This window comes from Genypterus blacodes, unplaced genomic scaffold, assembly GCF_046128005.1.
Source record: "Genypterus blacodes isolate CSIRO-AG114 ecotype Tasmania unplaced genomic scaffold, CSIRO-AGI_Gbla_v1 ptg000067l_1, whole genome shotgun sequence".
Taxonomy (NCBI): domain Eukaryota; kingdom Metazoa; phylum Chordata; class Actinopteri; order Ophidiiformes; family Ophidiidae; genus Genypterus; species Genypterus blacodes.
In genome coordinates this window covers 9,797,988-9,814,749 of record NW_027466879.1, presented here as the reverse complement: position 1 = coordinate 9,814,749, position 16,762 = coordinate 9,797,988, and the positions used below count along the sequence as shown (strand labels likewise).

The following is a 16,762-nucleotide window of genomic DNA, read 5'->3' as shown; positions in this document are numbered from 1 at the left end:
GCACACAAGGGTTGAATGATAACATCTGAGCCTGGCACATTAATGAAGTGAGCAGGGCTGAATTGTTTTTGTGTTAGAAATTCTAATTCCTTCTGCACATCAGCTGCAATCATTGTTGCTTTCATGATTATTAAGTGTTCAGTGGTTGGACAGTCTTGCAGTCAGTAAATAGGGAGGCTCAAATTGGTCATGAACCAGAGAGCCCAGACAAGACCCCAATTATTTACTTCCCAGCTCAAATATCAAGCAAACTAAAAGGCAGATTCGTGCCTGCTGCATTTTTATTGTGGTGTTGCACTGAAACCAGATTTTGGAACGTAACCCAGTCAGTCAAGCTTCATATTCACAACCTTCTTAAGTCATGCAGCTTTATTTGTTAAAAAAGATGTAATTGAGATTATTGCAACACAATTATAAATAATAATGATAATACAATTTTGGGATGGCCCTTGACATAGTAAAAACATTTAATTCCAGTACTATGGCAAGTCACAATATACAAATTTATGCTATAATATGTATATACTTTCATGACCGTCCCTAATTGTGACGCAAGGATTACCAAGCTGTAGGGAGATGGCAACCATTTCTTTCCTACTTCACAGATCTACAGGCCAGACCAATGACTGAAACTTAAACACCGAACAGTTATTTATTTTTTTTATTTTTCTATCCCAGGCAGGCCAGGACAGGGTTGTGTGCATGTTGGGTTGTGTGACTGCTGGGATGGGTCGGGTCTTTGGGTGGGATATCTTCTCTTTGATTTTCCTGTAAAAACTGTATCTATGAGGTCATCGCATCAACATCACTGATGTCATCCTAGACTCGGCCGTGGCTTTCGCTTGTTCCAATTTACTTGAACATTATATTGCCTATTTTGAGTTCTCCTTTCTCTCTCTCCCTCTGGCTCTCTGCCTCTCTTTGAAAACATTTTAACAACAATAATAATAACAAATATACAACCCTCTTTCTTCTCTCTGTGTCTCTCTCTTTCCCCCCCTCTTTCTGGATAAAAAACGATCTCCAAAATGTCCCATAACTAAATGCTGTCATGTCAAATGCCTGCTTCAGTAAAAATATCCAAAAAAAACAAAAAAAAAAACCAAGCTGTAGTGATACCAGTTCAGTCTGCATTCTTGTTTAATGAAAAAGAGTGAAAATGGTAACAATGAGTGAATGAATGCTAGTACCACGTTAGCAGGAATAAAATGAAAACACTGCAGCAGTGATTAAAAGGATCTGACAGTCGTCTCACGTCAAACAAACTTTAAAGCTGCACTTTTGGCTCACACGCGCACGTTTCTGTGGTTACGACACATCTATGATCCCTTCAGGCAAACCGCTGCACTGACTTCCTCACGAGCCCTCACAGGGCAGCTGTACAATTACTCTAATTACCCCAGTACTACATGCTTTGGAGCGGGCCTCAAGGAATTCTTAATTTGTTTAAATAAATCACAGTTTCTTGCTATTTGGTAATCGCATGTAGCCAAGTTGTGATTTCTACTCGATTAAAAGTGCAGCCCTGTCTTATTAACATGGCTTTGTTGTTGCATGTCTGCAGGTGTAAGTAATTTGTGTACTTTGACAGGTTTAACAGTTTAACAGAAGGCCTCTGTAAGGTCTTACCACTCAGAATCATATAGTGTAGATATCAGTGTAACAGCTTGCTTTATAGCGCGCATGTATACTGTGATGGAGTGTTTACAGCACACTCCTGGGGGTTAAAGTATCACTGACTAATTCGGCTCGCAATCTGTTCTGAGTTTCACTGCAAGAAAGCGTGATCTCACCAAAATGAGCCACGATAGAAACAATGTGTTACCCTCCGAAAAAAGGCTGATTAGAGCAATTTGCCAGCAATCCGGCAAAGTGTTTGCGACAGTCAGACTGTTGCGGCAATTGCGAGGACGATGCATCAGGGGAGAAGGAGGGGAATGAGAGGAGAGGGAGATGCGGGAATCCAAACATGCTGAGTGCTCACACAGTTTGGGTGCAGGGGGAGTGTGTGTTAGTTTGATGGGTAACGAGTTGAATCACGTCTCAGCAGGAGAAGCAGCAGGGAGAAACCTTCCTCCACCCTCTCCTAGATTTATTTGTTTTTTTTCTAGATGAAGATTTTCCCTTTCTAGTCGTCTTGAAAAATATCAGGACTTGTTTAACCCTCTGAAGTAAATGAAATTAAATAACATCCCCCACTAGTGGTGAGGATGGAAGAATAGCAAAGTTGTCTCACCAATTTTCTGCCATCAGTTTGGTTTTCTGCTGCATGACAAGATTGTTGACTCACAGGGGAGCTATTGCAGATATAAACTTGTTGTTGTTGTTGTTGTTGTTTGCTGGATTTCAGTTTCACATTTCACAGAAGAAGTATCTGCAGTCTGTCCTAATTTGTCTCCCTCTGAGGTCTTTGTAGTCTGCTTCTGCTTTTTCTCTGCGTCTGTGGCTTCAGGTTTTCAGGCTATGAGTCAAGTCTGTGTCATTAAATCACTCCCGCTGTCATCATCGTCTGCCTCTTGTGGTGAACAAAGCAAGCAGCATGTATGTTCATGAACTGGGTATGCTGCATTTCACTGCAGGCTGAGCTTCACTCTGATCCGTTGAGATGACAGAGTTGATTGGTTTGGGCTCTTATCTTGCTCTTCCACATCCATGCCACCTTCATAGCTGCAGGGGAAGAATTGTTATATATACAGTATATATGTATGTATATACAACTGAATTTACCAGAAGAATGCATATCCAAACACTAGAGCTGTCTATTTAGGGACACCATATGAAGATGTCACACCACCCTAGACACTGTAAGAAACACATAGAAAGACTAGCAACCATAGAAAGAAACTGTACCAACTGTCAATTATCACCCAAACAAGTAACACGACTGTGATCTCTTATATAACCCAAGAAATGCAATAGCAGCAACATCTAGTAACACCCTGGAAGTAATGTAACAACACCATAGCAACAACCAAGTTAGTGGCACGCATATAAATGTACGATTCAGCACAGAACTTTACACTACTAGTGCTCTGACTTCATCCACTATCAGGGTTTCAAAACGGCAACCTTCTGGTCACCCTCCAAAGGAAAAGTGTTGGATGCAGATTTCTTATTCAGAGCTACAACTCAGCTGCAGCGCTCAGTGCTAAATATGGCGAGCTATCATTTACATCTCTGTGGTGCCTTATTAGAAGTGAAAAGTACATGTCAGAAGATAGAGCTATGGTAGCTAGGACAGTGTGTGTGTGTGTGTGTGTGTGCATGAGTGTGTGTGTTCATATGAGAAAGTGAAGGAGAGCAACAGAGCACCTGCTGCGATCCTATGAAAGAGATGTGAAAAAGAAACAAAGAGATAGTAACAGAATGTAGTGTGTGTGTGTGTGTGTGTGTTTGTGTGTGTGTCTGTGTGTGTGTGTGTGTGTGTGTGTGTGTGCAGTGATGGATGCAGTGTAGAGCCTCAGGTAATAATAGCCATGATGGATTCTCACCTGGCCCAGCAAGCTGCGGCTCCGTGGCTCAGTGGAACAAGATGAAGAGTACGGTGGAGCCCTGGAGATCCTGCTGCTGCTCCGCTTTGGGCCCGGCCTGAGCCCGGCCCGAGCCCGGGGAAATATTGATGATAGCCCCCTCTCCACATGACACCCCACCCTCTCACAGCAGCCATTGGTCATCAGGTAACAACGCTGTTTTTAGGGCAAGAGCATCAATCTGTGTTACTGCAGACATCTGCTTTTGTAGCCGTTAACTCAACAGGGAAAAGGTGTAGTGGTATGTGTGTGTGTGCGTGTGTGTATGTATGTGTGTTTGTTTTCATTCTGCTTAGCTTTTCACAGGGGACAACTTTCTGTTCAGTGGTGACTTAACCTTTTCACCAGCATGGCTCAGTCATTACACATGTTGTTTACCAAAGCATCAGTCAAACCTACACAACTTCATTAGAAATTCTCGTGGAAGTAGACCAGAAGATACAAAATACATCATATATATGTTTTTTTTAATTCGAGAGTGCTGTTTGTCATTAAATATTGATGCATTGAAATCATCATAATCTAAGGGGTGAAAAAACAGCACAGGTCCCTCTAAAGACCTCTGATTACTTTTTCATATACTCCAAAAATGTTTATCTATAAATATACAATTTATAGTTTTTTGTTGTTGACAAAGGTTTTTAGCAAGTTTAGCTTGCTTGGCTAAAAGATATTACATAATTATGATTGAACGGAGCCATGAACACTGTGGACGTCCTGAAAACAATAAAACAAATATCTACCAACAGCGATTTAGTGAGTTTCACAAACATCTGTGGATTTACATTCTTTGTGACACATCATAGTGCAGTTACCACAATGATGTATGCATATCAAGTCAGACACGCAGAAACACTCGGCTCAGCTCTCCTTCAGCTGTGCTTGGATCTCGTTCAGAATTTGAAGGGCAGCAGAAAAAACTTTTAAGCCATTTGTTCTCACTTTTCCTGTGAGCAGTAGCTGCAGAAGTTAGAAGCAGAAGCAAGCGTCTCTCTCTCTCTCTCTCTCTCTCTCTCTCTCTCTCTCTCTCTCTCTTTCTCGCTCTCTTGTCCTGTTTTTAGCTGCTGAATGTCTGGAGACGCTGCTGTGATTTATTCTGTCTCTCCGTCTGCTGCTGCTGCTCAGGTGAGACTCGACTCCACCAACAGGATGAATGAATGCTCGCATGCACATAGTTATATTTGGCTCACAGGCAGTGCTGTGATACAATTTACTGAAGTAAGACGGGGGAAAAACCTGCAGATTCTGCCCTTTAATGAAGAAATCAGTAATAAATAAAAATTGGAATTGAGGGAAACCTAATCACATGCTATGTTAATGGTCCACATACAAAGTTAATTGTAGTGTAATTGTCCAAACATCATCTATTGTATACCCTTGGACAGAAATGTAATTAGCAGTTTCTCTCATTTAGTTGTAGAAAGGCTAAATTTCAATAAGGATGAATCTTAGATGTGACGTATTGTTCATGTAAGAACATTCTGAAACCTTGGTAGTACCTTTCATCCACTTCCACTCAGCACTACTGTGCTCACAGAGTAAAAACGGGTACTGTTTCCCACAGATGCTGTGATAACTTATTTCCTTTAATCCAGTCTAACCCCACAGTACAACTGAACTCCCCACACTGCACTGCACAGCTGCAAATCATGAAAGATGGAGCTGAACAGAGAAGTGTTGAAGTAACCAAAGTCACTAAAAGTTACACCTCAGGCAGCTAAAAGTATTTACTCCACTTATTATTTAGTTTTTATTTTTCATCCCATTCTCTGTCGTCGTCCTTGTATACCCTAAAGTTGGACCGAATTCTTTGCGACTTAAATCATTTATTTCCCTCACCCTGCAGCAAGGATACGGATAAATGGTTTGACTTATCATCTCCCAGTTTGGAGCGCTTAAACTCAGCCTAACAACCCCCAAAATCGAAAGTGAAGAGTCAAGTCAAGACAAATTGTACTACACAGAACAATTTACGGCCAGAGAACCCAAAGAGCTTATTTGTAGATGTGCCTACATGCAAAGTGACGAAGGTTACTTCAAAGTGATGCAACTGCTCCATAAGCATGATGGAGATAAACCACAGATCGCCAGCTCATTCACTGATAAAAGCCTCAAATGGCCACAAATCATGTCCAGTGAAAGAAAGACTAAGTGCTTATGCATTGGTTTTGGTCGGATGTTGCAAAACTATGAAAGACATTTGCTCATTGGGAGAGATGGACAACCCTACTAACCCATGGGCCGTGACATTTAAACTACCCTACCCCATTGAGAGAACATTGGGTTGTCTTTCTTTGATATCAAACAGCGAAGAGAGCAGAAAGAGCAAGGTTTGCCAAGTAAAATAGGGACAGACCCCCTCTTTGGTTTTATGCAGGAGGATAGCCATGTGGAGAGTAGTTGAAATGTTGCTGGACTCCAGAGGAACAGCAACAATGCCAGGGACCAGATATGCACCTAGCCAAGCGACTAGCGCCCCAGGCCTGATATGAACTGGCTGATTGGTATTTTAGAAAGTCTAAGATGTACAATTTAGAAACATTTGAAAACGTGACAGCTTGTGACATTTTTGTAACTGGTTAGTTTCAATGACATTACTGGCGTATCTTCATGACATCACTTTGTTAGTTCGATGGCATCATTATGGTTTACTTAAGTAGCTCTAGAGTCTGATACTGTGGTAAGTGACTGAGGAAAAAGCTCCCATCTTTAGAAAGACAACTTTTATGATTGGGGACATTTCAATCTCATGAGCTGCAAGGAAACTAGTGTGCGATTTTAAAAAAGAGTGAACTAATACTCAACATGTTGCTCATATACTCAATGCGTAGCCTAACATGGACTATAGGGATGTATGGATTAATTTTTCTTTTTGTGTTTTTGCCTTTTATTGGACAATATGGTAAATATAGACCCAAGTTAGGGAGGATGGTCATGGATAACAGGCAACAAAAGTGGGGACATTGTAATATTCTTCGTGTGTTTCCCATTTACATGACTTTGTTCTCAAACTGCACAGAGCAGCACTGTGATCTGGCTGGATTAACCACAAACTGCAGAAGGTTTGGACAGATTGACCCTCGAGGGTGTGTGAGCTAATAATTCAGTTGTGTTGCTTCACAGCGAGGGAAGGTAAGTTGTTGTCCTTCGTCTTTGACATCGGAGAACAAATCTGACACGTGGCGATCCAGAATGTCTTGAAGGAGATCAGTATCACTGCAGCTGTATTGCATCCTCAAACAGCAAGTGACAACACAAGAGTATCAGGAGGATTCGGTCTGCCAGTTTACTGCTGCTGTCTGGATTTCCACTGAGCTCCCTGAAGGGTATAGATCTCACATTTCCATCTTACAGTAGGTGTTAGCTGTCAGTGTGCAGCAACTAACACACACGCACACACACATAGACGAGCATTACGCAATGAATGCTTTCATCAATACATCTCACAATTTTTTTTTTTTTCCATTTTTAGGATTTGAGTAAGGACTATCTCTAAATTTACTAATTCCTCAGGATTTGTTTGCAATGGTCGCAGAGCATTTTGCTGTCACAATTTGTGGCGTGGCAAAGATGTAAAGGTGATAGAGGAGATACAACAGCAAAATAAAATTGTACTTTATTCTATATGATTGGTAAGCCTGGTTCCACTTCCAAAAATGCAGTAGTTTTGATTCCACTGGGGATCGAACCCAAGACTTTCTGCGTTTAAAGCAGACGTGATGACCACTACGTTATGGAACCTTGTTCTTCAGAAATATTCAGATCAAACAATCAACTCCTGACTTGTCCCGTAGACCCAAAGCTTCAGCATTCAAAGTTACCGCAAGCGCAGTAAAATCCAATCTCCCATTCTGGCTCTGCTTTGGTCAAAACATTTTGTACTAATTTGGTTTGGTCTTATTTTAGCTCTTTTTTTATTTCTGCACTCCCTTAGCACTCCTACTGCTTCGGTTTATTATTCTATTTGATTCCTTTTAGCTGTATAAGGCTCCTCAGCAGGTCCTTCCAAATGCCCATTAGCTGTGGTTCATCATGACATTTCCATTGCTGCTTCCATTTATTTGACCGCATGATGTGTGTCCCTCGTCCACACACACTATGTGGTATTTTGTGTTGACAAAGACCAAAATAGGTTGTGTTTACATGGCATGTGTCCGGCTGGTGATCGATTCTTACAGTGCAGCATGCACACACACGCACATCCTGTCTAACCACAGTAACGTTCTTTGTCGCATACAGAAGGAAAACCAGCAGCTTATCACCAGCAACCAAACACAACTGACACACTGTTGCTGTAATTGTAGATGCATGTACAGTGTATGAGCTGGTGCAGTCTTGAGTAACATGACTGGCCTGAGCTAACGTTTAAAGATTTTTTGCTGCAATGTGCAGCTGTGAAAATTGTAATATCATACTAAAGAAACAATTGGTTCCACTGGGGATTGAACCCAGGGCCTTCTGCGTGTAAAGCAGACGTGATGACCACTACACTATGGAACCCTTATTTCCTCACCTACACCATGACTATAAGATATCATCAGCCTATATTACCAATTTATTATTATTACTATTATTATTTGTGGTGGTAGCAGTAGGAGTAGTATTATCATTATCATTATTATGAGCTTGGAGACACACACACACACACACACACACGCGCACACACACACACACACACACACACAAAATAGAAAACAGTTGACCCCCTCCCATGCTTATTAACTTGGTATTTTCAGCTCCTGGTCGCTTCACTTGGCCTCCATACTGTTAGAGTAACATGCTGCTACACCTTCTGTGCCCCCCCCCCCAACACACTCACACACACACTTGCACCCACACACGCACTCACACACCCTCAGGGCCCCATATGGACCAGATGGATGAACCCTTTCAAAGCTGCTCTGACAGACGGAGACCCTGCACATGCTACACAGTACAGTATTATACAGCACAACACTATGCAATACAGCACACCACAGAAAGTATGCGAGTACAAGAGTACTCTTCTACTTTTCTGTACAGTATTGTACAGTATAGTACAATATGCAGTAAAAAGTACATTTTCCTTCTCCCTTTGCTTCAACATTACCCGTTGAAGCACTGGTGTTTTTTTCTCTTTTTTTTAAGAGGTAGTTATGTTGTGTCAATTTGTCTCAGTGATCACATGACCAACAAAAACAAAGAAAAAAATTACATCATCATAATCATAATGCCTTCACTGTCTACATTTAGCTCAGGCTCCATTGTTTAGCTCTGTGCTGCTGCAGATGTTTGTGCTGCTGCTCATCCTCATCTGATGATGATGATGATGGTGGTACAATAATATTAATAATTTTCAGATTTTTCCACCGAGCGACCGCCTGATGCTTTATTCATTGACAGAGCAAAGTTTACCCCTGAGGTCAAATCCATTCTGCTAATGGATGACCTCTCACGCAACAATACACACACACACACACTGATGGAGAGAGAGGGGAGAGAGACAGAAAGAGAGGAATGAATCGACTCAAAGCATGACAACAAGATTGCATTCGAAATCCCATGAAGGACATTTGAGACAGCAACTTAAAATTTGTAATAGTTCTAGAACTATGTGTTGTTGAAAATTACAATCTGCAGACCAAAAGCATCACTTATTTTCTTCTTCTACTCTTTCAGTGAGTGAGTCACACTAACTTCGTAAACAACAAACATGATAAGAAAAATAGCTTCATCAGAAGAAAACTCTGCAAATTCATAATTTAGTCTGTCTTGTAAAGTCTTTTTTTATATCATTGCTATTATTGTTTTTAGCTGTAATATTTGGATCAGCATTTTTGTGATGTTTCTTCATAGATTTTCTCAAGCAAAGACAGGATTTCATGAACTTAAATCAATTTTCAAGTGCCCTCCAAATCAACTGAAGTACATCATTTAGATATACTGTAGCTGGATCCACTGAGACAGACAGTCTGAACTTAGCTAATTAATAAACCAGTCTGTTTCTGGTTCTCCAGCACTCTCCAGGCTCAGTTAATGGATCAGTCCTACATCCCTCAGAGCCCTGAGGGAACCTCAGCACGTCTCCAGCTTTTCCTCTTCATGTCTCCACTCAGTCCAAACCCTGCAGGGAGACGCCTTCTACGTCCATAATGTGTGACCTTATGTTCTGCTAAATTATGGAGGACACAAAATAGAACATAGATGCAAACCAGCCTGTTCATATGTAACTGAAAAACATTCAGTAATTATATTATAATCGCAAATCGTTGCGAGGGGCCACAATGAAAATAAGAACAAATTGCGTCGTTTAAGTGAGATGAGTAAGATCAGACCCAAAGCAGACACAAAACTGGGAGATAACAAGGCAATGGCACAGAAGGGCTAGACCAAAACTCGACGTCAAAAGGGTAAACAAGGTCAGGTCAGACACAGGAATCAAGACTAGGAAGAATAAGAGAGACGCTGGAGATTGAGGAATTAACACTAACAATCTTCCTTGAATCCTTGATTTGAGAAACGTCAGAAGGAAAGTCTCAAAAATAATAAAATTGACTAAAATAGACTAAACATAATTAACATTTTCTCTCAAAAGTCACTGCTCACACGCTTTGTGAACAACAGCTGCCGCCTCAGAAATGGCAAAACAACATTTTTGCGGCCTTCTTTGTTTTTTGGTCGGTTTGGCAGAAAGATTTTTCGAAGCCAAACTTTGTCCCGTCAACAGCGCAGCGTTTCATGTGGCAAATCAACAAATGTGTGTTTGCGTTCATTCACATAGTGTCAGGGGTCTCGGGTTCCTGGGAGCAGCAAGGTGAAATTTACATTTACATTATTACATAGAAAGATCGAAAAACCTGCAGGACTGGAAACACAGACTTTAAAGTAACAAACAGCAACCAAAAATGAGATTTGAACCTTAGATGATGACATCAGCTGGAGGTCTTTTCCTTTATTGGCACATTACTGCCTTTTATGGTACACTTCTCTCTGTGCAGTAACGTCCTAAAGCATCCTACATCAGTTGATTTGTGGATTTCCCTGAGCTGAAGCAGCTGCTTTTCCATCCTCGCGGCCCAGAGTTGAAAAGGTCAAAACTCATGAATATTCTAATCTGGCCCAGATTCCACGATGGGGCCTTGTAAGTGTGTTTGAAGACAATGCCTGTGATTAAGTCTTTGAAATATGAAGCGGGGGGATGTTCGTGTGCGTGCAGGCAGGATTAATTTTTGGAAGCAGTCAAAGGTCACTGCAGATAAACAACGATGCCTGCTGGACCTGGAGAAACAGAGCGAGAGATTTTTTTTTTTGCTGATGAGCATTTTTGTAGCAACATTAAATCAAGCTGTTTCCAGGTCAGCGTTTGATGATCAATGAAATCAACAGCATCATTTGTTTTGGCTTGTTCTCCCTGAGAGGAGGCCTGCAGCATGCATGAAGCTTGCGCAGGCTTCCTAGGTCCTAAGTTACACCCAGGTGTCTCCTCCCAAGCTTTCCTCCTCTCCTTCTCTTTCCCTTCATTAGACCATAGGAAATGGATATTATTATTGCAGAGGAAATCATATTAAATGTTGTAAAGGTTTTCTAGGATGTTTTCTTTTTAGGATTGATGTGGGAGTTTGATGTAGGAACTCTGATAAGCTGAAGGGATAAGTTCTGTTCTTTCTCAGTCAAACACAATCCGACTCAATTGGACAAAATTCTGAGGCTTGATGGGAAGGAATATCGCCAAACATGTCAGTTTTGTATCTTATGTAAAAATGTACCTCATATTGCTCCTGACCATCTGCTATAATTGGAGAGCAGTATGTCTGTTTGTCCAGAGTCGTAACATGCATCGTCCCTGCCTCTGAACTTCCCACAAAAATAAGTTCAGTGATCCATCATTTGCAAACATTGATTCTCATTGCCACTGTTTCACATATAAATCCTCGATAATAGTTTTATTTATTATTTGCATCACCAAAAAATTTGACATGAATGGAAACACCCATAAAGACAACATGAATGATGTCACAGTTGACGTGAACATTTCCACTTTGGCATATAAGCGTGTGTGTCTTATTGTTTGTGTCTCATAAGTAGAGGGTGGATTTGTTCTTATTCTCTTGTTTTCAGGGCAGTTTGGTGTTGAGTTCTGTGTCAGCTGCAACCTGTGCCTGGACGCTAAGCCTTTCAGAGGCTTTACATAAACTAACCAATTACCACAGACAATGTTGCTAGAACTGCAGATAACGGACCTATGTGTTCCCATTCGAGTAAAATTTCAAAAAAACACGATATGCCATCAGTTGTGCGCACCTGTTTGTTACGCCCCCTCCTGGTGGCTGTTCTGAGTAAAAAGTCCACATTGAATCAGTGGGTTCCTGTGTACCAGTAGTTCAAGTCTGAGTGGGACCAGTTAAGGAGTCAACACAACCTGTAAGCATTGTTTTACACACAAATACTGCACTTTTATAGATAGAGAGAGAGAGAGAGAGAGAGAGAGAGAGAGAGAGAGAGAGAGAGAGACTTTATATTGTCCTTACTAACATTTAAAATGAAGAATCATGTGGGATTTCATCTCCTGTCATGAATCACAAACAATCACCACATTCACGGTCTTATTTCACAATTTACAGCATGTTTTGTTCTCATAGTCTATCACACTTTCATTTATTCGAACCTAATTCATGCACCGTTAAAGGACATAGAAGTCACAATCACAGCCCTTTTTTTTCTAACCGTCATTTTAATGCCATGTTGTCCTTTTTGTCCTCAAGGACTCAGCTTGATGTCAGTGCAGCAGTGGATCGTCAGAGCTGAAGGGACCCTTTTTGTTCCTGCTGTCCAGACTCTGAAAACCCATTACATGCCTGCAGAAATAAGAACGCCAAGGGAATAAAGAAATCATTTCATTTTCTGCTCTTAAAAATTGCCTTGGGACAGTTCAACCTGCTGTGGATTAGTTAAATGGGTGGGAGGAAATTAGATAATTTCTCACCATTATATTAGAGAATTAAGGACACAGAGGGAGACTCTGTGTTTGTCTCTCTTTAGCTCTCGGTCCATTTGCTCCTGTTCATTTCTAGCAGCCATTGAGAAGACTTTAGGCTAAAAGGTTTGTACGTTTTTCTTTTATAGGTTTTATAAACGTTAATATGCTATATGACAGAAATTGGTGTTCTTTGGTGCGTTCGATTCTGCTCAGCCAGGGGACGCCAGAATTCAGACTCTGTCACTAATCTCTCACTGCTCCTCACTAGCAATCCCAGGCTAAACACAGATTACATCACACCCCACTCAGCACGTTCCACTGCGCTTCACATGATGGAAATGTTCACTAAACTCCAAATGGCACAAGCTTTGAATGATTTTATTGTGTTGAAAAACAGTCCAGATTAGGTTAATGAGGTCAGAGCTGCAGGCGTTTCCACCCGTTCACCGTGACCTGTCCTCTATCCCAACACACCTGTAGGTCAACCTTCACACTGCTAGGCATCATGGGATATTGCCACCGTGCAGAGGTCGGGGAAATATAGCCATGATCCATACAAGTGCAGTTGGTATGCCTTTAAGGCTGTGCATAAATTATCCATAATAGAATCCATAATGTTGTCATTTTTGCAGATAAATGATGTATGTGGTGCCAACCCCAATGGAAATCCACTTTATCGGCCATCAGTTTATGACGTGTCCTCCTTGTTGAATCAGTTGGTGCAAGTATTTCTGAACTCAAAACTCATGAAATCAGCAATAAAGTTCAACCTCTGTATCCATTTAGTGTCATTCAAGTTTACAGTTGGAAACGTTGTGACATTACTAATATCAAATGTTCTTATTTAGTTATGGTTGAGCATTTGGTTTGATTGCCATAAGGAGGAATTACAGGCCACATTCTTAACAACCACAGTTATCCTTCAAAATAAATACTGTAACCCTTGTGAGAAATGAAAAAGCGGTGACAAAATTAAAGTCACATGGGACGTTAAAAGATATTCCGGTGACAGAAATCACTGCAGACAGGAAGGACTGAGCAAGGAGACGCAGCGCTGCATGTCTGCCTCCACAGGCTGCGTTAGACAGTGATGGAACGTGCTGCCGCGTGTATGTGTGTGTGTGTGTGTGTGAAGGCAGACAAGCAGATGGCTGATGGGAGGTGACTCGACAGGAGAGGTGAACTGTCCCGGCAGGAGAGAGAGATGAGCTGGGAAACAAGACAAACAGGAATAGACAGACAGACAGACGTACATGAAAGTATTTATCCTGCATCTGTCCTGGAAGAGTATTTATACACTTTATGCCTGTTATAATAGTTTAACACTTATATTAGATTTCTGTTGTTTTATCATTACTTTAAGGTCACAGAGATAAAGACGACGTACATTTAAACTTAGAAAACTGTGATTTTTCAGGACGCATCCATGATCATCAAAGGCCTTTCCATACAGCCACATTTGCTTGGAAGTGCTTTGTTTACCCCAAACCCTCACTGGCATGATCAGGTTCTATCTGCCTCCAGATCCGTTCTGAGCTTCAGAGCTGTTCGGTTTTGTCTGGCTAGCTTATGCAGACTGACTTTGTGGAGAATTAACCCCATAACTTTGCGTGTGTGTTTATTCTGAGTTTGTCAGTTTATCATTTGTACATGACTTTGTAGAAATGTAATATTTAAATGTAAATCGAGGTCGCCACGGTTCTGATTATATTCCGTATTTTATGTACAAACACATTGTGCAAAAATGTCACTGCGTACACACACACACACCCATGCAGTAACCTTGCCCAGATGGGTTGAGGGAGTGGAGCGTGTCGTGCATGGCCCCAACAGATTTTGGCCTCCAGATTGTCTCCAACCTACAGGGCCTTCAGCAACTCAGACAGACGCTTGAGCTGCTGCAGCTCTTCATCACTCTGATACTGTGTGTGTAAACACTTATAACAAAGTGGCTTTGTCCTCCGTGTCAGTGTGATGTTTCTATCCCAAGGCTGATAGAACTCTAACACAGTCCAAAAACTGTCCCACCATCCATCATGATACCTGCATATCCTGCTCAGGATCGCAGGCTGGAACCTCCTCAACGTTTCCCTCACTGAAACATCCTCACGTCACTTACAGAGTGTTTGGAGGAATTCTGTAATGTTGTTTTCATTTACTTCTGTGATTATAATTATAACCCTGAAGATCAGCACTTTGACAAGCATCTATGTAATGTAATATAAGTGTGTTTCACAAATGATTAAGCTATAATTTACGTAATCAGCTGCAGCCATTCATCAGCGATCTTTTCCCCTCTGGATGTTTTATTAAACAGATCAGTGCAGAGTTGATTTTAATCGACGCTGAACACACATCCAGTTAATTTATCCTGATGATTAGAATCTAGATGAGAGGTGTAGTTTATGCTGTTATTTGTAATAAATCGTGTGTTAGTGCCAGAGATGAAGTGGAATTTGAACTGGATTGTGATGGCATCACTGTTGTTTTTGTTTACTGGATGACATCATTGTTAGTTTGGTGAGTACGCTTGACTTTGTGATTTAGTATTTTTTCTGAATAAGCAATACAAAGGGAAGTTACCTAGTATATCAAAAAATGTATGCTGAAGAATACGATGATGTGCTGCGACAATTGAACTGAGAAAACCTGAGCTAAATGGAGACAGTTCAGTCAAAAAGAGGCATTTCCCAAGGAAGTGGATAATCCTTGGCGGTATTCCCCAAAAGAAGCTGGCAGAGGAAGACCTAAACAGAGCCATAGATGCAGTGGAGAAAGCATCTGAAGGACTGAAATTGCAAAAATACATAACAATGAGGAAACGTAAATTAGAACCTTCAAAAGGTAAAATGGCTGAAATAGAAATGTTAATTTGAGATGCGCAAGTGTGAAATATATGACGAAGAACGAGCTCAGAGTGAGTTCATTCATCTCAACCACAATGTTGCAAATGTTCTGTCTGTCTGAAGAGGAAGAGATATCTGAGCAAGAGAACAATCAGCTTGCCACTGAAAGGGCGTGGCTGCATGATAAGGGATAGCGGGGCCTCAAGTCCCCTGACTCGCGTCTGCTCCGTCCGGCGTCAACGATCATCTGAGCAGAGAGATTTGAAACTTCCATGAGAAAGCTTGAACTGATCGATTTGCAGGTCATGAGAGGATGGTCTCAGCAAGGAAATGTGATTATTTTCTGCTTTTAAAGAAAACTTGGTTCCACTGGGGATTGAACCCAGGACCTTCTGCGTGTAAAGCAGACGTGATAACCACTACACTATGGAACCTGTCTGCAGTGCTGCAGATAATGCATTTCTGTAAAAAGCAAACTTCAAACCTATAGAGGGTGTTACATGGCAACAACAAGCAAACATGTTTCATCTCTTCTGCAGCTGAAATGATTTGTCTCTCTTCTCTTGTCTTGCAGGTGTGAAGAAGACGCACACGTGTAAGTCCACACTTTCATTTCCACTTGGTGTCTGCTGTGTTTGTGTTTCACTAACAGTTACTGTTTGTATAGTGTGACGTAGGACAATTTTCACCCAGCTGAGATGTGACACACAAGCGTTGATTGACACGTTTTTGTTCAGATGTTTTGCTGTTATTTATTTTAAACATAATCTCCTTCCAATTGATGTAAATGTACAGGGAGCAAAGGGGGACAGGATTGGTCAATTTCCTCCAAAAATAACAAGCTATTCCTCCAACACAAAGTCCACTCACAGCATTTGGCTGTTCAGGCGGCTCGTCTCTTCTCTCCTCCATTGTAAGTTCTCATGTTCTGTAGCATGGCAGATTTACATGAGTTTGATCTGGTTTGTAGTATTGATGCATCATCATATCACACTTTGCTTTATCATTGTTTTCGTGGCAACACTTTTTACTTCTAAATACACACAATATCAGTGTTTTTATGTGAGGATCTATTTTCAAAATGAAACATCGGGATCGGAAAATATCGATATTTCCTCACTGTAATTTAATTGACTGAACATTTAATCTCACTGAATCGTTCCTTACATAATCCATCTGTGAAGGTTCACCTCAGTCATCCAGGAAGTCATCTGTCTAGGAAGTTTAAGTGCAATCACTGAAATGAAAAATAAGATTGAAGACGTTTTGCTCTTCATCTGAAAGGCTTCTTCCATCCACTGTGGGGTTTCTGACAGAATCACACAGTTGAATCATTAACGCCATTGCTCACTAAAGCATTGCTGAGGGGATGAAACCAAACTACAAACCTCTCAGTAATGAAGTTCATTTGTTAATATATGATGAGGAAA

General features: G+C 41.1%; 1 protein-coding gene and 2 non-coding genes across 3 annotated transcripts in view; 1 reads left to right on the top strand and 2 right to left on the bottom strand.

The window, feature by feature from the left end:
• The window catches only part of LOC143004482 (nuclear receptor ROR-alpha A-like), a 56,516-nt gene that overhangs the window by 20,685 nt on the left and 19,069 nt on the right, over positions 1 to 16,762 (top strand). Inside the window, exon 2 of the mRNA XM_076155381.1 lies at positions 15,907 to 15,927. Within this exon, the coding sequence (XP_076011496.1) occupies positions 15,907 to 15,927 (21 nt within the window). The remainder of the gene's footprint in view (positions 1 to 15,906; positions 15,928 to 16,762) is intronic.
• trnav-uac (transfer RNA valine (anticodon UAC)) lies at positions 7,958 to 8,030 on the bottom strand. Its single transcript has one exon. It is a non-coding gene; the product is annotated as a tRNA-Val (tRNA).
• trnav-uac (transfer RNA valine (anticodon UAC)) lies at positions 15,694 to 15,766 on the bottom strand. Its single transcript has one exon. It is a non-coding gene; the product is annotated as a tRNA-Val (tRNA).